The sequence below is a fragment of the Mobula hypostoma genome, chromosome 17 (genome assembly GCF_963921235.1).
Source record: "Mobula hypostoma chromosome 17, sMobHyp1.1, whole genome shotgun sequence".
Lineage (NCBI taxonomy): Eukaryota > Metazoa > Chordata > Chondrichthyes > Myliobatiformes > Myliobatidae > Mobula > Mobula hypostoma.
This window is the reverse complement of record NC_086113.1, coordinates 54074355-54096659: the sequence shown is the minus strand read 5'-3', so window position 1 is coordinate 54096659 and position 22305 is coordinate 54074355. Positions and strand designations below refer to the sequence as shown.

At 41.7% G+C, this 22305-nt stretch overlaps 1 protein-coding gene across 4 annotated transcripts in view; it reads left to right on the top strand.

The window, feature by feature from the left end:
• The window catches only part of LOC134358043 (F-actin-uncapping protein LRRC16A-like), a 342999-nt gene that overhangs the window by 161889 nt on the left and 158805 nt on the right, over positions 1-22305 (top strand). For all 4 annotated transcript variants that reach the window (XM_063069926.1, XM_063069928.1, XM_063069927.1 and 1 more), the window contains exons 13-14: positions 7392-7495; positions 15990-16067. In XM_063069926.1, the coding sequence (XP_062925996.1) occupies positions 7392-7495; positions 15990-16067 (182 nt within the window). The remainder of the gene's footprint in view (positions 1-7391; positions 7496-15989; positions 16068-22305) is intronic.

Below are 22305 nucleotides of genomic sequence, written 5' to 3'. Positions count from 1 at the left end.
CTATACATTTATTAATATATGCATCTCCACCCATCAATATTTATCCCTCAGTTGATATTTCTAATAAAGAGTTTTGCTTGGACGTTGGATCGTATCACATACTTCTTGTTCACAACACAATTAATTTCCTTGAAAAATAAGTGCAATGAAAAACCACAAACAAGAGGAAAATCCGCAGATGCCAGAAATCCGAGTAACACCCACAAAATGCTGGAGGAACTCAGCAGGCCAGGCAGCATCTGTGGAAATGCGTACAGATGACGTGTCAGGCTGAGACCCTTTTTTCCATAGATGCTGCCTGGCCTGCTGAGTTCCTCCAGCATTTTGTGTGTGTTGCAATGAAAAATTATATACTTCCTGCAGATTTCTTCCTCCAAGAAATCTCTCTCCCCTGTAAACTTCCCTTTCTTTGTGACCAGAACATAGGTTGGGGTGTTTACCTTTTAGACCCCTGTTAGTGTAAAACACCTAATGACAAGGCCTTTCCTAATGCAAAGCTTGTTCAGTAGTAAACCTTGTATGCTGACCTTCCCAGAGATAGCCCCTTGAACAAAATATTTGCTGACTCATTAATCACCAACTATTTTCTTGCTTGAGCTGTAGTATCCAGGAAATGGTCTGGTCATCATCAGATTGCTGTTTGTTAGAGTTTGCTGTTAGCAAATTGGGCCGAAGTGATCCAATTCCTTTCAAGTGTTCGCAAGCATTCCTGAAGGAGATCTGAAAGCAGATATAAAAATGTAGTCTTTTTTAGTGTATTGTCATAAGTCTATGCCACCATATTTTCAACATGTATTCCCATTCCACGCCTCTCTCCTCAAGTTATATTAAATGTGTCAAATTAAATTATAATAGACAAATATCATCTACACCACAACCTGTTAACAAGTCCTATTTCCTCTCACTCTCTGCTTTTGAACTTTATCCAAATAAAGGAGCAGAAACTGATGTACCAATTCCATTGTGCAAACTATGGTAATACTATTTAAATGATTACTTTGCAGTTATTTATCTTGTTCTCTGTTTTTTTTACCTGAGATATTCATGGCTTTTATGCAAAAAACAGCTTTGCATGAGATCATTGCCAAATTTCAAGTGCAGTTTGGATGTAGGTGATACTGATGAGACCTAATTTGTTTTCCTTTTCCATAATGTGCAGAGAAGTTGGTGAGCCTTGTTGAGCTACTGATTTTAATGTACTCAATGCAATTACTCAGGGAGCTTGATCATTTTGTGCCTCAGTCTCAACAGAAGTGGATGCCTATCAAACCAACACAATGTGCTACCTGGTAGAGAACTTGCAGAATGTGGCGCTCCCATGAAGTTATATCTCATATTTCTCATAGACTGGGTCTGCAAGATGTTAGGATCACACAGCACATAAACAAATACAGTGGTCCAACTCATCCATGCCAACCAAGATTCCCATCTGAGCTAGTTCCATTTGATAGTGAAGTATATTTGGTGAATTATTATTACAGTGCACTAATAATCCATGACGTACTTCTGTCAGACAGTGAATTGGGTATTAAACCAGCTATAAAGGCACCATCTTTCAGTTAGTCCTGATGAAGGGTCTCGGCCCGAAATGTTGACTGTACCTCTTCCTAGAGATGCTGCTTGTCCTGCTGCGTTCACCAGCAACTTTTATGTGTGTTGCTTGAAATTCCGGCATCTGCAGATTTCCTCATGTTTACTATACACGTTGACTTCTTTGTTGTAGGTGAGGGGAATCTTTCTCTAATACACATTGTACATTTCAAAATATCCGGAATCAATAACAGTACTTCTGAAATGTAAACATCATTGTATATTGTAGGCAAACAGAGCTGTCATATTCTGCCTTCCATTCCCTGTCATCCATACTACAGCTTGTCCAATTCAGTACCAAGTTCCCCTCAGCTGTCGTCTACTTGGATTTGCAATTTTCCAATGTTAGAGTTTTCAAGCTTCCAACATGTTCTTTTGAATTTCTTCATGACTTTACCCTTTCCTCCTCCCACAAATTTCTAACATGTTTGTTTAAATTCCTTCATGGCTTTACTTTATCAGCAGCACAAACTCTTACTGTGTCCACTCGTTCTCCCCATTTCAGCCAATGATGTTGAATGATGCTAATTATTGCCCTCAGATATGAATTGATCTCCTCCTCTATCTCGCTTAAAACCTATCATTTCGACCAAGACTTTTGTCTTGCGCTTTGGCTATCTTTATTTTGTTTATGCATCAGTTAATTGCCCAATGTAGCTTTTCTTTAGTTTCCAGGCACTCCCACCCTTTTGCTTCCAAACACCGGTGTAGCGTCCAGTGTCTTTAGCACATGGGCATCTTTTAACTGATGCCCTACTCCTTCCATTCATCTCACATCACTAACAAATACCTACACTTTTTCTTTTAAGAGTCACTTTATTAACTCCTCATTATAAACACCTCTTTGACATGGGCATCTATTGTCATACATTCCACTGAAAGTCTTTTCTATATCAAAGATGGTGCCTAAGTACATAAGGTGTCCGGTTCTGTTCAAAGATGTACTGTCTGCATTTGAGGTGGAAGCGATATCCAGTTTGGGTTAGAAGGTAATACATGTGTGCAGTCTTAATCCAAAGTGATCCATAAGGTCTGTCTGAGTGAGCCTGAACCAGTAAATACTTGTTTATTAGTCCTGTCAACCTAAAGTTTCACAGAAAACAAATGAAGTCTGATGTGGATTTGAATTAAGAAATCTGATCAGATATGAGCTTACATAAACAGCTATCAGAAAAGTAGATCAGTTGTGCAGCAAGCTATTGCGTGTCTAGTGGCTGTGACATAAATACCCAATGAAGTTCACGTTGAAGCTGAGAGAAAGCTATTCTACCAAAGTAAAAGATACTGTGCAAGTTGACTTTACTGCTTAGTATATCTGAAGAAGTCACGCTATTATAAGTAGTCCCGGGTTCAAATACATAATTTTTTAAAAATTATGATGATTTTATGACCTAATCTATCCCAGACAGTATTTTCAAGGTTAGCTTTATTTGTCATATGCGCATCAAAACCTATAGTGAATTGTGTTGTTTGCATCAATGAGCAACACAGCCCAAAGATATATTAGGGGCAGCCTGCAAGTGTCACCATGCTTCCAATATAGCACACCCACGTCTTGCTAACCCAAACCCATACATCTCTTCGAATGTAGAGGGAAACCAGAGCACCTGGTGGAAACCTATGCAGCCATGGAAAGAGCATACAAATTCCTTACAGACAGCGGCAGGATTTGAACCCTGATCTTCCAATTACTGGCACTGCAAAGCATTAACCTAACCATTATACTAGGAATTATTTTTACTTTTCTGGCTATTCACATTTATCAGAGTGCTAACTTCATAAATAACAAATAAAGATTAATACAAATGGAATTTGCCAGCACCATGTAACTAGTAGCAGTGTAATATTGGTTACGTATGGTTTTTAAGACCAGTGGGAGACAGGAAAATGTTAATGAAATCCAAATCTTATAATCAAAGTAGATTGACTTTATTAGTTTCAGTCACAATTACAAATCCTCTCTTCCCCATGCCCCCCCCCACTGTTTCCACACTGAATATATTGAAGTTTTCTTTGCAATGTGTATTAACAATTCTTTTTAAAAAAACTTAGGTTGACACTACATTTAACAATAAAGCTCATCTCCAACATCTATTACCTTCTCTCAGTATGTCAGAAAAACCAATACCAGTAAGGACCACCATTGTAATTATAATAGAAAACTATGTTCTACCATGACATGATTAATCAGCAATGCAGGTCCTATCAAAGATTACATTTTAAAAGATGGAATGTATTTTCAGCCGTATTGCTTAAAATAGAGCAATTGCTTATATCTCTACCACATTAGAATATAAATATTTTAGAACTGTTTTCATCAGATGCACATGTGCTGCTTGGTTTGTGTTCTTGGCTGACAGTCCAATTCTGTAATTTTCTGAGAGCAAATAACTAAATGAGCCAAAGATTTATAGATCACAACGTGATCTAACAAACTGTGTTTAAAATGGATGTACTATGCTATTTCACTTGGCTAATGAATAATGAAAATGGCTATTGTGTCAAGAAAGATGAGATTAGCAAACAGTTTGGAATAAAAGTACATATCTGCGATATTAAACATGACATTGAGCAGGGGTTTGAGAAGCAGGTGGGGGAGGAGTGAGTATTGGTAGCAAAGCACTGCACTGATGCTAATGCCTGTGGCAGATGAGAAAACGTCCCCTGGCACCACAGATGATAGATTTACATGGAAATTTGTAATGTATATTTTAATCATGAAAGACTCTGCATCAAAAATTGCTGTTTTCTTCTGTAACATTAATTTGATCATTTATTAGGCTAGGTGTACGGGTGCTATCATTAGAATTTAGCACTTAAAGGCTAAATGCTTAAATGTCTAATCAGTAAGTGGTTGGGCACATACACAGATTACATTAGAAAGCATTTTATTGCAAAATCGTAAATGTTTAAATAAAAGGGAATTGTGTGGTTGGGGTAGATTGTATGGAAGTATCAAGATTAAAGATTAAGCACTTGTTATGAAGTGCTTTATATTGTTATAAGCAGATCACTTCTTTTATACATCAAACTAAAAGATGAGTAGCTCCCACAAATGTTGGAGAACCTCGGTAGGTCAGGCAGCATAGAAAGGAATAAACAGTTGATGCTTCAGGCCGAGACCCTTCATCAGGATTGGAAAGGAAGGAGGAAGAAGCCAGAATAAGAAGCTGCAGGGAGGGATGGAGTACAAGCTAGCAGGTGATAGGTGGAGCCAGGTGGGTGGGGGAGGCGGGGATGAAGTGATGAGGTGAGAAGCTGGAAGGTGATAGGTGGAAAAGGTGAAGAGCTGAAGAAGAAGGAATCTGATAGGAAAGAAGTGGACCATGGGAGAAAGGGAAGGAGGAAGGGCACCAGGGGGAGGTGATAGGCAGGAGAAGAGAAGAGGAAAGAGGGGAGCCAGAGTGGAGAATGGAAGAGAGAAGGGGGAGGAGGTAAACATTACTGGAAGTTTGAAAAATTGATGTTTATGCCATCAGTTTGGAGGCTACCCAGATGGCATATGAGGCGTTGTTGCTCCAACCTGAGCATCACCTCATTGTAACAGAAGAGAAGGCCATGAACTAACATGTCAGAATAGGAGCGGGTATGGAATTAAAATGGTTTGCCCCTGGGAAATCCTGCTTGTTGCGGATAGAGTGAAGGTGCTCGATAAAGCTGTCCCCCAATCTACGTCGTTTCTCACTGTATGTATAGCAGGCTGCATCAAGAGCACCGGATACAGTAGACGATGCCAAATGATTCACAGGGAAGAGTTGCTTTACTTGGAAGGACTGTTTGGAGGTGAATGCGCAGGTGTGTCACTTCTTCCACTTCCAGGGATAAGGGCCTGGAAGAAGATTAGTGAGGAGGGATGAATGGTCAAGGGAGTCATAGAGAAAGCGATCCCTGCAGAAAGCGGAGAGTGTGGGGGAGGTAAAGGTGCGTTTGGTGGTATGATCCCGTTGAAGATGATGAAAGTTGTGGAGAATGATATGCTGCATGCAGCGGCTTATGGAGGAACTCTATCCTTGTTAAGATGACAGGAAGGAGGGGTGAGGGCAGATGTTTGGGAAATGGAGGAGCTGCGGGTGAGGTGAGCCTCAATGGTGGAAAAAAGAAAACCCTGTTCTTCTTTGAAGGAGGAGGACATCTCTGATGTTCTGGAAAGGAAAGACTTGTCCTATGAACAGATGCAATGGAGACAAAGCAACTGAGGAAAGGGAATGGAGTGGTATTTTTACAGGTGATAGGGTGGGAAAAAATGAAGAAAGCTTTGAGAGTCAGCAGGATTATAAAAGTTATCTGTAGACTGTCGATTTCTCTAACTTCCGTAATTATTCCCATTCCTCTTCCCTCTTCTTTCATTCAGCATCCAGGCTCCCCTCTTACCTCTTCTCCTCTTTTGCCTATCATCTTCCCAGGTGCTCCTTCTCCTTCCCTTTCTCCCAACTTCTGTCATCTTCAACAGGATCCTATCACCAATCGCATCATTACCATCCCTCCAAACTCCACTTTCCACAGGGATCACTCTCTCTGATTTCCTTGTCCATTTGTTCCTCCTACTATTCCCCTCCTGGCACTCACCCTCTGCAAGCAGAAGAAGTGGTACACCTGCACCTTCACTTCCTCCCTCACCTCCATTCAGGGCCGCAAACAGTCCTTCCAAGTGAGGCAACACTTCACCTGCAAATCTGTTGGAGTTATCTACTGTAGCCGCTGCTCCTGGTGCAGCCTCCACATCGGTGAGTCCTGACGTAGATTGGGGGTCTGCTTTATCGAGCGCCTTCGCTCCATCTGCAAAAAGCAGGATTTCCCAGGGACCAACTATTTTTATTCTAATTCCCACTCTTATTCTGACATGTCAGTCCATGGCTTCCTCTACTGTCATCATGAGGCCACTCTTGGTTGGAGAAGCAACTGCTCATATTTTGTTTGGGTAGCCTTCACCCAGATGGCATGAACATCTATTTCTCTAACGTATGCTTATTTAGCCCTCTCCCCCTTCCCTCTTCCATTCCCCACTCTAGTTCTCCTTTTACCTCTTCTATTCTCCTTACCTGCCTATCATCTGCCCCTGGTGCCCTGCCTCCTTCCCTTTCTCCCACGGTACACTATCCTGTTCTATCAGTTTCCTTCTTCAGCCCTTTAGCTTTTCCACCAATCACCTCCCAGCTTCTCACTTCATTCTGCTCGCCTTCCCTACCCACCTGGCTTCACCTATCACCTGCCAGCTTGTACTCCTCCTCTCCCCATCTTGTTGTTCTGCCTTCTTCCCCCTTCCTTTCCAATCCTGATGAAGGGTGTCGGCCCGAAGCGTCGCCTGTTCATTCCTTTCTATAGATGCTGTCTGGCCTGCTGAGGTCCTCCAGCATTTTGTATTTGTTGCTCCGGATTTCCAGCATCTGCAGAATCTCTTGTGTTTCAACAAAAAGATTAATCTGCCTATAACTATATAAAAGACAGTGGGGAAGTAGTTTAGTTTGAGAGGAGATAATTTTAAGGTAATTGGATGAAAGTGTAGGGGGATGTCAGAGGTAGGTTTTTTCATACAGATTATAGAACATCCTGCCATGTTTGGTGGTAGAGGTGTGTAAGTTCGGGAGATTTCTGAGACTTAGATAGGCACATAGAGGAAATAAAAATGGAAAGCTATGCAAGAGGGAAGCATTGGATTGATCTTGGAATAGGTTAAAAGGTCAGCATAACACTGTGGCCCTAAGGGCCTGCAGGGTGCTTTACTGTACTGTATTCGATGTACTTCTGTATGCACAAAGAAAATGTGAACAACTGTTTATTTTATACACTCTGCACAATTACAGGGGTGAACAGCCTTGCCCAATCACTGAGTGCCAACCAACAAATTTCTAACTCTCTCACACACCTTGACCTCTCAGGGAACTTCCTCCGAGGAGATGACCTATCGGTAGGTTGGACTTTAATACCTTCTTCATTCTTGTGGTGTGGGTGTTGTTGCCTGGCTCAGAATTCATTTCCCATCCATTGTCCTGGAAGGATAGTTGTCCTCCTGGACCATTGCAATCCATTGAACTCCTGCACTCTTGCTGGATGGGGACTGTCAGGATTTGACCTGTTGACAAAGAATGGTGATTGATGCATGTACAAGTCATGATGGTGTGCCACTTGGAAGGAGCTTGAAGGCGGTGGCATTTTGCTGCAGCCATATCTCCTTCATCTTTTGGTGGGTGATGTTCTCAGGCTAAATGCAGATGTCTTGCTGACTGATTCCCATGTAATTTTTTCATGATTATTTTTTTCCTCACTGGATGTTGCTTTAATACCAACATCAGCTATGAATGTCCATGTATGATGCAATTAGACCAGAATAGTAAGGAGTTGGAATAAAAGAGTGTTTAAATTTGTAATGTTATGACCCACCTTGATGAGTATCAAGAGGTTATTGAAACATGCTTTAACCCAAGGATGAACTCAAATTTGAGCATTCCTGACAATTGTAAAATCAAGGGAGGCGGCGTGAAAAATAGGTGGAAATAGGGTCTGGGTATCAATTTTCATCCAGGATAATGCAGAGGCTTCAAAGACTAAATCTTTTGGGTGCAGTTATAGATCAAAAAAAGATTTTTAATACTGCATTAGAGGATTTAGAAAGATTGCCTTAATTCTGATACAAAATATGCCCTGACCCAACTTTTGTGGGCAGCAGTGAATAGGCTGTGTCGCTTGTGTTTCACACTTGGGCTAGTCCACAGTCTTTTATGTGTGTGCATCTCTGCTTGCGGGGACTGGAGTGGCAAATCACCTCAGCATTCTTTATAGGGGAATTGTTGCCTGTATAAATGGGGCATGCAAAGGTGTGCAGCCTTTTAGGTCACACATGTAGATATACACACACTACAGCCTTTATTGAGACAGTTTAAATTTACATTTTTTAATAATCCAATAAACAATGTACACATTCAGGGCAGTACTCTTAACTCTTCATGCAAGGAGTTGTTAACTGTGTCAGAGTTAAGTATTAAATTCTTCATTAATAGATTTTGAGCCCTGTTCACATAATTGTGGCATTGTTATTGGTGCAGTTTAGAGGGAGAAGTAGATAAAGTCAGCTTGAGGATAATAGCGGGCAGAGAATCGATGACGGGACTAGATTTGTTAGTGTCAATCCATGTTCAGTATCATTTTGCTTTGTAGACTTGCAATATCACAGAACTCATAGGTTCAATCTTACTCGAGCCCATGCCTCACACTCAGCCCTTTGTTATCCCCATGGACATACTCACTTTTTGTGATCCAATAAAGTGTTCATGTGCTCTATACCCAAATGATCTATTGGGCTTTGGGCTGTTTCTGGTCATCTCAAACAACCACACTTAAAAACATCTGAAATAGATTTACATAACTAAAAACATGAGGTTTTTCCTAATCAACTGTTAATTAAGGTATTATTAATAAAGGAGAAATACTGCTACTTGCACTTAGCTTCCAAATACAGGTCAGTGACATTCAAATGAATGGGACCATACTATATTTGCTGACTCTGGGCCTGTACTTGATGGGGTTCAGAAACATGAAGGGGATCTCTTTGAAACCCACTGGATCCTGAAAGGCCTAGATCAAGTGAATGTAGACAGGTGTTCGCACAGTAGGAGAGCTTGAAGCGGCCGGCTCACAATAAAGGGCCATCCGTTTAGAACTGTGATGTGGAATTTCTTCATCCTAAGCATGGTAAATTGGTGATTTTTTTTTTGCCACAGAGGGCTACGGAAGCCAAGTAATTTGAGGCAGAGATAGATAGATTCTTGGTTGGTAAGAGGATTAAGCGTCATGGGGAGATGGCAGGAGAATGGAGTTGTAAAAAAAAAACAACCATGTTTGGCAGAGCAAACTTGATGGTCCAGATGTACTAATTCTGCTCCTATATCTTGTGGTGCACATGAGTTGGCCCTGGCTTGTATAAAGCTGAGAGACCAAATACAAAATGAACTGACCCCAGCAGGTAGCATGCTCCTGCTCCATGCTGAGCATGGAAGAATCAGTAGTGTGTTAATCCACCAAGAGCTTATCTGCAATCGTCTTCCAAATTGTTGCCAAAATATAATTAGATTTTGCCTCCATTGAAAGACTTGTCAGATAGCTCTGGAGTGGGCATTGAATTAATTGATCAGCATTTCAAATCATTAAGAAATATTGATAATTTCCTGTCAACATTAATGAATAGAACTATCTAAAAAAAATCTGTAGCATTTGTTGCTCCCCTAGGCTGATTAACATACAAATTGTTATAAATTGGTTATTTCTTCAAAACTTAGCAAAAGTCACGTTCACAAGAGAAACTATGGGAGACATGTTTATTTAAAAAGTGATTTAGCCAATTTTTCAGGAGTCAATAGAGGCTGTTAGTGTTATGCAAAACCTGTTAGGTGCTATTTGTATGCCTCATGCTCATCTGTTGTATATGCTGTATAGATATGAGCATTTAGAATGTGGATAAAAGTGTTTGCAGTGAGGGGGAAGGTTAACAACTTGACATTTGCCACAACTTCACCTGGTGAAAGCGTTTTGAAACTTGGGCTCAAATCCAAATGGCACAAGAAAGGTGAAGGGACGCCGTCAGAAATGCAAGAGCAAGAACTTTTTCTGCAACACAATACTACTTTGTGTGTTTTGCAACAGAATTTAAACAAAAACCTGAATTCCAAACCCGATTCAGGTATTTACATAGCAGTACCTGCGGCATGCCGAGTTCACTCTGGGCTCTTTGTCCGTGGGATGGACTCAGTTAGATACATACTGGATCTCTTGCAGACTATTCACTTAGATAGCAGGTGTGGTCTGCTTCAGGGCAGCGTAACTGGGCAGTCTAGCCAGTTCCGTGGTCAAACAGTTCATTTAAACTTCTACCTGCCCCCTGCCTCATTGCAGGTCTCCTTCAAACCCCACCTCAGAATTAGATTCATGGTCATACAGCATGATAAAAGAGACTTTGGCCCAAATGGTTCAATCCAATCAAGATTCTCATCTGAAGTTGGTTCCATTTGGTCCTTAATTCCCCTAAATCTTTCCTAAACATGTACCTGTCCAGGTATTATCTTCTTGGAGTTCTGGCTCATTGTGAATTGCTGAGCAAACCCATACTACCACCATCCATCAAAGCTGCTGGTGAACGCAGCAGGCCAGGCAGCATCTTTAGGAAGAGGTGCAGTCGACGTTTCAGGCCGAGACCCTTCGTCAGGACTAACTGAAGGAAGAGTGAGTAAGGGATTTGAAAGTTGGAGGGGGAGGGGAAGATCCAAAATGATAGGAGAAGACAGGAAGGGGAGGGATGGAGCCAAGAGCTGGACAGGTGATAGGCAAAAGGGATATGAGAGGATCATGGGACAGGAGGTCTGTGAAGAAAGACAAGCGGGGGGTGGGGGGGACCCAGAGGATGGGCAAGGGGTATATTCAGAGGGAGAAAAAGGAGAGTGAGAGAAAGAATGTGTGTATAAAAATAAGTAACAGATGGGGTACGAGGGGGAGGTGGGGCATTAGCGGAAGTTAGAGAAGTCGATGTTCATGCCATCAGGTTGGAGGCTACCCAGACGGAATATAAGATGTTGTTCCTCCAACCCGAGTGTGGCTTCATCTTTACAGTAGAGGAGGCCGTGGATAGACATGTCAGAATGGGAATGGGATGTGGAATTAAAATGTGTGGCCACTGGGAGATCCTGCTTTCTCTGGCAGACAGAGTGTAGGTGTTCAGCAAAGCGGTCTCCCAGTCTGTGTCGGGTCTCGCCAATATATAGAAAGGCCACATCGGGAGCACCGGACGCAGTATATCACCCCAGCCGACTCACAGGTGAAGTGTCACCTCACCTGGAAGGACTGTTTGGGGCCCTGAATGGTGGTAAGGGAGGAAGTGTAAGGGCATGTGTAGCACTTGTTCCACTTATACGGATAAGTGCCAGGAGGGAGATCAGTGGGGAGGGATGGGGGGGACGAATGGACAAGGGAGTCGTATAGGGAGCGATCCCTGCGGAGTACAGAGAGAGGGGGGAAGGGAAAGATGTGCTTAGTGGTGGGATCCCGTTGGAGGTGGCGGAAGTTACGGAGAATAATATGTTGGACCCGGAGGCTGGTGGGGTGGTAGGTGAGGACCAGGGGAACCCTATTCCTAGTGGGGTGGCGGGAGGATGGAGTGAGAGCAGATGTACGTGAAATGGGGGAGATGCGTTTAAGAGCAGAGTTGATAGTGGAGGAAGGGAAGCCCCTTTCTTTAAAAAAGGAAGACATCTCCCTATTCCTCTTCTCACCCTGTCTCTTGCAAAAACGCCATCCCCTTCCCCTTCTCGCAATTCCTCCGTCTCCACTGCATCTGCTCTCAGGATGAGGCTTTTCATTCTAGGACGAGGAAGATGTCTTCCTTTTTTAAAGAAAGGGGCTTCCCTTCCTTCACTATCAACTCTGCTCTTAAACGCATCTCCCCCATTTCACGTACATCTGCTCTCACTCCATCCTCCCGCCACCCCACTAGGAATAGGGTTCCCCTGGTCCTCACCTACCACCCCACCAGCCTCCGGGTCCAACATATTATTCTCCGTAACTTCCGCCACCTCCAACAGGATCCCACCACTAAGCACATCTTTCCCTCCCCTCCTCTCTCTGCATTCCGCAGGGATCGCTCCCTACGCGACTCCCTTGTCCATTCATCCCCCCCATCCCTCCCCACTGATCTCCCTCCTGGCACTTATCCTTGTAAGCGGAACAAGTGCTACACATGCCCTTACACTTCCTCCCTTACCACCATTCAGGGCCCCAAACAGTCCTTCCAGGTGAGGCAACACTTCACCTGTGAGTCGGCTGGGGTGATATACTGCGTCCGGTGCTCCCAATGTGGCCTTTTATATATTGGCGAGACCCGACGCAGACTGGGAGACCGCTTTGATAAACACCTGCGCTCTGTCCGCCAGAGAAAGCAGGATCTCCCAGTGGCCACACATTTTAATTCCGCATCCCATTCTGATATGTCTATCCACGGCCTCCTCTACTGTAAAGGTGAAGCCATACTCAGGTTGGAGGAACAACACCTTATATTCTGTCTGGGTAGCCTCCAACCTGATGGCATGAACATTAACTTCTCTAACTTCCGCTAATCCCCCACCTCCCCCTCGTACCCCATCTGTTACTTATTTTTATACACACATTCTTTCTCTCACTCTCCTTTTTCTCCCTCTGTCCCTCTGAATATACCCCTTGCCCATCCTCTGGGTCCCCCCCCCCCCGTCTTTCTTCCCGGACCTCCTGTCCCATGATCCTCTCGTATCCCTTTTGCCTATCACCTGTCCAGCTCTTGGCTCCATCCCTCCTCCTCCTCCTGTCTTCTCCTTCATTTTGGAACTTTCCCTCCCCCTCCAACTTTCAAATCCCTTACTCACTCTTCCTTCAGTTAGTCCTGACAAAGGGTCTCGGCCTGAAACGTCAACTGCACCTCTTCCTAGAGATGCTGCCTGGCCTGCTGCGTTCACCAGCAACTTTTATGAACATACAAGGATAATCAGATTCCATTAAAAAATATATTCGGAATCAGAATCAGGTTTATTATCACCGGCATGTGTCGTGAAATTTGTTAATTTAGCAGCAGCAGTTCAATGGAATACATAATATAGAAGAAGTAAAAAATATATAATAATTAAGTAAATCAATTTAAAGTATACATATATTGAATAGATTAAAGTCGCGTAAAAAACAGAAATAACTGTATATTAAAAAGTAAGGTTGTGTTCACGGGTTCAATGTTCAACGAGGAAACGGATGGCAGAGGGGGAGAAGCAGTTCCTGAGTGTGCCTTCAAGCTTCTGTACCTCCTACCTGATGGTAGCAGTGAGAAAAGGGCATGCCCTGGGTGCTGGAGGTGCTTAATAATGGACGCTCCCTTTCTGAGACACTGCTTCCTAAAGATATCCTGGGTGCTTTGTAGGTTAGTACCCAAGATGGAATCGACTAAATTTACAACCCTCTGCAGCCTCTTTCGGTCCTGTGCAATACCCTCTCCATACCAGGCAGTGATGCAGCCTGTCAGCTTACTCTCCATGGTACATCTATAGAAGTTTTTGAGTGTATTTGTTGACATGCCAAATCTCTTCAAACTCCTAATGAAGTAAAGTCACTGTCATGCCTTCTTTATAACTACATCAATATGTTGGGACCAGGTTAGGTCCTTAGAGATCTTGACAACCAGGAACTTGAAACTGCTCACTCTCTCCACTTCTGATCCCTCTATGAGGATTGGTATGTGTTCCTTCATCTTGCCCTTCCTGAAGTCCACAATCAGCTCTTTTCATCTTACTGACGTTGAGTGCCAGGTTGTTGTTGCAACATCACTCCAATAGTTGGCATATCTCACTCCTGTACACCCTCTCGTCACCACCTGAGATTCTACCAACAATGGTTGTATCATCACTAAATTTATAGATGGTATTTGAGCTATGCTTAGCCACACAGTCATGGGTATCGAGAGAGTAGAGCAGTGGGCTAAGCACACACCCTTGAGGTGCACCAGTGCAAGGAGGAGGTATTATCACCAAACCGCACAGATTGTGGTCTTCTGGTTAGGAAGTCGAGAATCCAGTTGCAGAGGGAGGTACAGAGGCTGAGGTTCTGTAAGTTCTCAATCTGGATTGTGGGAATGATGGTGTTAAGTTCTGTTTGTAGTTAATAAATTGAGGTAGCAATGGTGACAAAGTAGTAGTTAACAATACAGTGGCACAGGTAAAGGAAGAACCAAAACTAGAGTAATATTGGTGCTACTGGGCTTAGTTTGGTTGGTTCTGGTACGTGTGCTTTTTCAATACATGTTTATTTGCACATGGCAGTCCATTTGACATGAATAAATGGCTAATGAATATAAGTGGTTGTTAATGATTGTGCTCTTTTGTAAGCATGCAAATTGAGATGTGAATTATTACAATGGTAACCCTGTGGGACAGGGTAGTTTGATTTGTGGTAAATCAATCCAGATGCATATGTTTATCTTGGGCATCTTCTGGATTAGAATGGTACTTGTTGCATGCTGTGGGGAGAGAAAAAAAAAATCCTATTTCAAGACCTGTTCAAATGACAGAGAATTCTTCCGGTCAACCATCAGTCTGTCACTGTTGCAAATAGACACTAAGAGTCTCTGCTACAGCTACTGAACAATTCAACTCATGTCTTCTATTCAAATGGTACAGTTCAGTACAATTAGTATTAGAAATGTTTGGTATATGCAAGTGAAGCTTATAATTTTTAAAAATCTAGTTGTAATTACAATTATCTGTTGTAATTTTTAACAGATAAATTAAACAAGTTATCTGTTTAACTTGTATTTCAAAGTTCGAAGTCAATTTATTATCAAAGTTCATATATGTCACCATATACAACCCTGAGATTCGTTTTCTTGGAGCATGCTCTGTAAATGCAGAACAGAGTAATACAATCAGTGAAAGACTGTACCAACTTGGGTATTCAACTGGTGTGTGAAAGACAACAAACTGCAAATACAAAAGGAAAGAAATAATAATCAGCAAGAGAATGAGATGGAGTCCTTGAAAGTGAGCCCATAGGTTGTGGGAATATTTCACTGATGGGGTGTCAAGTTATCTCCTCTTGTTCAGGAGCCTGATAGCACAGGGGTAATAACAATTCCTGAACCTGGTGATGTGAGTCCTGAGGCTCCTGTACCATTGTCCTGATGGTGGCATTGAGGAGCAGAGAGCATGACCTGGGGGTAGGGATCCCTGATAGTGGATACTGCCATCCTGTGACAATGCTCTGTGTGGATGTGCTCAATCGTGGAGAGGATTTTATCCATGATGGACTGGGCCGTGTCCACTACCTTTTGTAGGATTTCCCATTCAAGGGCATTGCTATTTCCATACCAGCTGTGATGCAGCCAGTCAATATACTCTCCACAACACATCTATAGAAGTTTGTTGAAGTTTTCGATGTCATGCTGAATCTTTGCAGACTCCAAAGGAAGTAGAGGCACTGCCGTGCTTTCTTCATAAATGCTATCCAAAAACTTTATGGGGTAATTATTTGAACAATCTACCTATGCCCCAAATAGAGGGAGGAGAATTATTTCAAACTCTGATTTATCAAGATAAGAGACACATTACAGGCATTTTTCAGATTGTAGGTAATAGTCATGAATAGTCATCAATAGCCTGAGAAAGATGTAGGATGTGGAACTTAAGACCTCATTGTAAGTGCAACCTGAATCCACTAAGGCTTTTCAAAGGGAATAAAGTTTTTGTGCTGCTGTTGTCAGAGCTGTCACCTTGGCCTTAAAACTGAATTTCCCTTCCGTTTACTTTGACTTAAGAACAGAAATAAAACAAAACTTTTCCATGATGCATGCATTTAAGTAAAAATCATAAAAGTAAAAATTATTCAGTTTTATTTTCTTTGTCCTTTTACAGAATCTATACAATTTCCTGTCTCAGCCAAATGCACTTGTTCATCTTGATTTGTCAAACACAGATTGTGCATTAGATATGGTACGTACCTGCATTTCTTCTTCTTAGTTTTGATATGTTTGAAAGCAAAGATGGGGACTTTCCGAGCAGTGTCTTCTGAGGTTTTGCTCACCTCCAAGGAACCTGCCTTCAAGGATTAAGTTCAGCACAGTGTAGATTTCTCAGTCTTGATTTGATGTGCAGTTTTGCATCATCTATTTGGAATCAGGAATTATATCATCCAGATTGCTGATTGATTGAAGAGCTTTTCCAGTGTGCATCAGTATGTAAGAATGCTGAAAATCATAAGCCTTGAAAGTAAAATTAGTACTGTAAGTCCATAGAGTATAGCTTCTGTAATTCTGATTATGTGTCATTCTGCACATATTAAAGAGGATATTTTTAGAACCAGTTGTATCATAAATGTCAGGACAGTCTAATCAACACTTCCAAAAAGTTTTTAACATTTCTATTTGTTTTAAAGCAAAAATAATGTATTAAATATTTGTAAGATCACTTTTTTTTGTTGATTGTATCTGCAAAGTCTGAAGCAGTGCAGCTGTGGAGGGGCAAGGTGTTGCTAACAAGATTTCTGGATTTAACTGCACCTTTGGAAATAGCATAACTTTCTAACAGTTGTACAAAGTACCAAAGCAAGCACTCGAGTTGCCTTTGTTACTGCGGCAAATTCAGAGCTAACAGGCTTTTTTTAATTGCTGTGGGTATGGGGATGTGGATGTTGCTGGAATGGTGGCAATTGGTGTTGGTCTTCAATTGGTTCTGAAGTTAGACAGCTGGGAGTCAGCTGTATTGGTGAGTCTGGAGTCATATATACAGCAGGTCAGACCCAGCTAAGGGTGGCAGATTTCCAACTGATGGGGTTTTTGTGTGCAGTTTTGGTCACCTATGTACAGGAAAGATGTAAGTCAGGTTGAAAGAGTGCAGAGAAAATTTACAAGGATGCTGCCAGGACTGAAGGACCTGAGTCATAAGAAAAGTTTGAACTGGCTAGGATCTTACTCCTTGGAACAGAGAAGATTGAGGGGTTATTTGATAGAGGTATACAAAATTGAGGGGTATAGATAGGATAGATGCAAGCAGGCTTTTTCCACTGAGGCTGGGTGGGACTACAACTAGAGGTCATGGGTTAAGGGTGAAAGGTGAAAATTTAAGGGGAACATGGGGGGGAAGCTTCTTCACTCAAATGGTTGTGAGAGTGTGGTGCGAGCTGCCAGAGCAAGTGATGCATGCAAGCTCGATGTCAATGTTTAAGAGAAACTTGAATTGGTGCACTGTCAGCAGGGGTGCGGAGCGCTATGGTCCCAGTGCAGGTCAATGGGAGTAAGCAGATTAAATATTTCAGTATGGGCTAGAAGGGCCAAAGGGCCTGTTTTAGTGCTGTAGGTTTCTATGACTCTAGAACAACCTTGTTGTTTCATGGTTTATATTCCTATTACAGTGATTTAGTTAATTCCATTTTTATTTAACTATTTGAGTTTAAATTCCTCAGCTTCCATTGTTGGTTTCAAACAAGAGTCGCTTAATGAACTCTGGCTCCTAGTCCAATCACCTAGCCATGACATTACTACACCTACTGTACTATCCGTAGCCACCTGCTTTTTACAGTATCACGCCAATGGGGATCTTGTATCACTCATCTGTGTAAGTGAAAAATTGAATGGAGGAGCAACTCTGCGTCAATACTGTGGGGAAATCGTACTTGCATGAACAGGAAACTTTAATCCAACTTGCTTAATATGTGGAGTCACGGAACCACAACAATGCTAATAAAGAATGAGCAAAATCAATTCCAAATTAAATTATTTTAGAAGGTTATTGGTATAATATATTGGATTTTATCTGAGGAGAAAAGTACTTTTTGTTGACGTGTACTAGCTAGACAGAAGAGCCTGTTCGCACATTCTCTGATTCCATGTGCTCTAAGCAGGCCAGTCATTAGTCAAGCAAATTTTTCCCAGTTTGTGAGAAGTCTGGGGCACATTGTCTCGTTCATTGTTTTTTCTGTTTTACAAAAAACTAGGTCAAGTTCTATAAAAAGGCAGGAGATCCCTTCTGTCAGACTACCTAGAACAAAAATCTACTGTATTCTTCATTATAAAGACAGATGGATTTGATTGTCTGGTCCTTGCAGTAATAATACATTTTTAATCCCCCATCTGTAAAAAAAAAAGGGAACTAAATCATTGTCGATCAAAATGCTGTTTTCTCACATTAACCTTAATTCTACTACTGTAAAGGTTTCTCCCCCCAATCAACTTATGTGTGTGTATACAGTCTGCCCTGTGTGTGTGTGTGTGTGTGTGTGTGTTCATGTATCTCACTGCTGCCTCCTCTTTGTTCTGGATTTTAAATCCACAGCATATAGACAATGTTAGCACCCATAATACCCCTGGACAACAAAAATCTAGCCATCTCTGATTCTAAATTATTAATGGAACATCTGCTTTTCGTGGGTGAGAGAGCTACAATTCCACAACCCACAGCATGAGCAGATGTATGCTGACTTCTCCTCAGCATAGCCCAGACTCTCCAACAACAAAACAAAATTCTCACTCTGTGATCGATTTCCTCTGAATCCTATTCATCTCCGTCAAATTGATCTTCCTTTTAACCATTTATATTCCTGCATGTACACACCTAGTTACTGTCATCTCTCCTTTGAAATGCTGGTAAATATCTACTGAACATGTACTGCTCACTACCTACAATTCACCCTGCTTAGTAATGTCACTAATGTCCTGAGTTCTGAGGTGGCTAATGACAGTAATGTGGGGAGCACAAACTTACACATATGGATAGGTGGGTGAGCAATTTGTACAGGGCCACTGAGGAGGCTTTGAGAACATCCTTGAATCTTTTTCTCTGTGTCTACCTGGTAAACTCCTCCCATGACAAAGTTGGCATAGGGTGTCTATTCCACTGTGACCGATGTGGCCAACCCAATGCATCTGACTCCGTGCTGGGGATATTGACCTGGCCCGGTCTTTCTAATGAATCTGGACAATTTTACAGAGAATGTTACCCTTGAGGTGCCTGCTACAAATAGTGCAAGTGAGGGCATTGATCCTTGCTGCTTGATGGACCAGGAGATTTGTGTAAATCTTGAACTTCTCATACCCTTTTCTCTAATTGGCCAAGAGCTCTGTAATGGGGGAAAAACATGCTCCAAACACATTGTTAAGAGAAGGACCCTGATGAATTTGGACTTCCTAATGTATTTCTTGCCAATTATGCCTTGCCTGAGGGATGTGTTTCTTCCCATTCTGGCATTGAAATCACCAGGGAGTATCAATTTGCCTTTATCCAGAATGTGGACCAGGATCATCTTCAAGGACAGAAATCCTTCTTGACTTTACCTGAAACTTCCAGGGTTTGTCTATGCACATAAAAGACCAGAATGTTTTGGTTTCATGATAGAGGAGTTGGTCATCTAGTGGTTGCTAGTTCCACAGGGGTAGTCTTGAATGGACCTGTTGTGTGCAGGTGGTAAATTCCTTCAGCTTTAATTTTGACCGAGTATCTTTTGTTTGGCCCTTGTTACCTGCCTTCTAGAAGTCCCCATCAACTACATCCATGGAAATACTCTTTTCTAGTACTCCAATAAATTTCTCAAATAACTAATTTGGATTTGTTGATGAGGTTTGTTCTAAAAATAGATACTGACTTTCTAATTGGTTTAACTTTCTGCTTTCTTGGCTATAGTTTTAGTTTCTTTTGACGCTGACAATGCTGTATATTTAGAGTAACCAGTGCTGCAGCTCAAGCAAGCCAGCTTTGTGCTGCTTTTGTTTTTCAGTCCGAGTGCTAGACCTGGCCGTTGCTGGAAGCATTTTTTAATTATGAATGTCAAATGAAGTTTTTGGGAATGTGGCAATTTTCTGTTTTCTGTGTCTAATGGCATTAAAGTACTCAGATCAGTTATAACAGATCAGCATTTGTTGCTAAATAACAGCTTTCTCCCTGTGGAACAACTCATGACATCCGAGTAGCAATCCTGATTTGTGCCTAAGCAAATTACATGATCAAAGAGCAACATTTTCAGATGCAATCTCCACAAGGGAATGATAAATTAATTCTACTTTTGCAGATATGCTATTTACAGGTCTTTGCTATAACAACATTAACACTTCTGTGCCATCAAATTTCTCACTGTTCTGAATAGCATATCACTCTCCCCACATAAGGATACACAGTACCAAAATAGCCACTGCACAGTTCCAAGGTTTTGATTAATAAATCATTTTTCAGAAAAGCGACTCTTTGTAAATCAAGAAATTCCTGTTGTGAGATTATTTATTTCACTTAGAGCTAGATAAAGCGAACTTCACTTGATTTGATTTAAATTTCTACTCCTGTATTCTTGGTGTCAAATCCCATTAATCAATGTTTATAATTACATTGAATTGTATATGCTGTTCTTTCTGTGTTGAGTGCCAGTTAGTCACTATTGCCAGCAGTCTGTAGTGATCACGCTGGCAATGAAAATTTGCTGAACCATCTGTTTTATCAACTTTAAACTGGTGATAAGGGTTGAAGCAGCAAACCACTTCGTAAGTTGGTATTTTGTTAATGTCCTGTTTGGCTGAAGTTATTGTTACTGGAATTTAATATCTATAAGCTGAATATAATAGTCCAATATCTTGATGTGAGGATTTTGCTGCACAATATGACAGCTCGCACGGGTTATCCACAGCATGCAACAGGAATCAATGTTCCCCTCTTTCATATGTATTTGACAGTCGACAGAGGTGTTGTCGTCAATGAAATAAAATAACTAAAATAACTGGGACTAGACTACACGCATGCTTACGACTCAAGTATTCTTTTTATTTTAGTTGTGCACCAGGAGAACAGCAAGGCCCATCACCCTCACTGATCTGGAGTCTGAACTGAAAACTGCTATGTTAGCTTATCAGTTGCAGATATTGATTATTGTAAATTGTATATGTTCGAATTCCTTACTTGCAAGATCAGTCGCCATTCACAATAGAGGTGTTAAGAGTCAATCGAAACTTCAATCTTGACAACTGATAATATTTTGAAGTTAGTAAAGCAATGTCCTTTAGCTGTTGGGTATGTTTCACATTCTCCAATCATTCCTATCTGGTTTGTCTCATCAGCCCCTATTGTGTAAAGGGACACTATGTTTTAAGGAGGCCTTTCTGGGAAAGTCATACTGCAGAGACCTCACTCATCTGACTTGAGTATACACTGCTGCAGCCACCTCAGCCTATCTGGTCTCTAGTAAGCAGAGATGTCTGTAACTTTCTCACTTCAGAGATCTCACTTGACTAAACTGTCCCAGGCTATCCTTGCCTGGGCATTACCTTTAACCCTTCCCTTACTGCAACTTCCACAGAGGCAGTAAGGGATCTACAATCCACGGCAATTTCAGATTGCTTTCCAGAATAAGAATATGCACCAACAAAAACCACAGAGGTGTTGTTTACTGTGCTTTTCCAATGGTAGAAGTAGTCATTTTAAATTGTTCATATATTCATTCTAAGGTTATGGCTAGAAGGTAGTCAATGGCCCATCAGTCTCAGAATGAGCAATCCGCTTTCCACACCTTGTGTATTCTTTTCCCAGATTCCTTTTTTACTTCCACGATTTATCCGATTACATTTTAAAACTACTAATGAGCCTGCATTGACTGAGCAATCATGATAGAATTTGGAAGCAGTTGGAAAAATAGTTTTAAATGGAAGTTGTCCTGTCCGAGACCGAAAGAAGCTGCAGAAGATCCTGAACACGGCACAGCACATCACGCAAACCAATCTTCTGTCCTTGGACTCACTTTACACCGCACGCTGTCAGAGCAGTGCTGCCAGGATAATCAAGGACACGACCCACCCAGCCAACACACCTTTTGTCCCTCTTCCCTCCGGGAGAAGGCTCAGGAGCTTGAAGACTTGTACGGCCAGATTTGGAAACAGCTTCTTTCCAACTATGATATGACTGCTGAACGGATCCTGATCCGGATCTGGGCCATACCCTCCAAATATCCGGACTTGCCCCTCGGTTTTTTTTGTACTACCTTACTTTCCCTTTTCTATTTTCTATTTATGATTTATAATAAAAATTTTTAATATTTACTATTGATTTGTACTCTAAGGGAGCACGAAGCGCAGAATCAAATATCGCTGTGATGATTGTACGCTCTAGTATCAATTATTTGGTGACAATAAAGTAAAGTAAAGTAAATGCGAGACTATTTTCTAAACTAGTTTTGCTGGTTTGTGTCTGAGGTGGGTTGTGG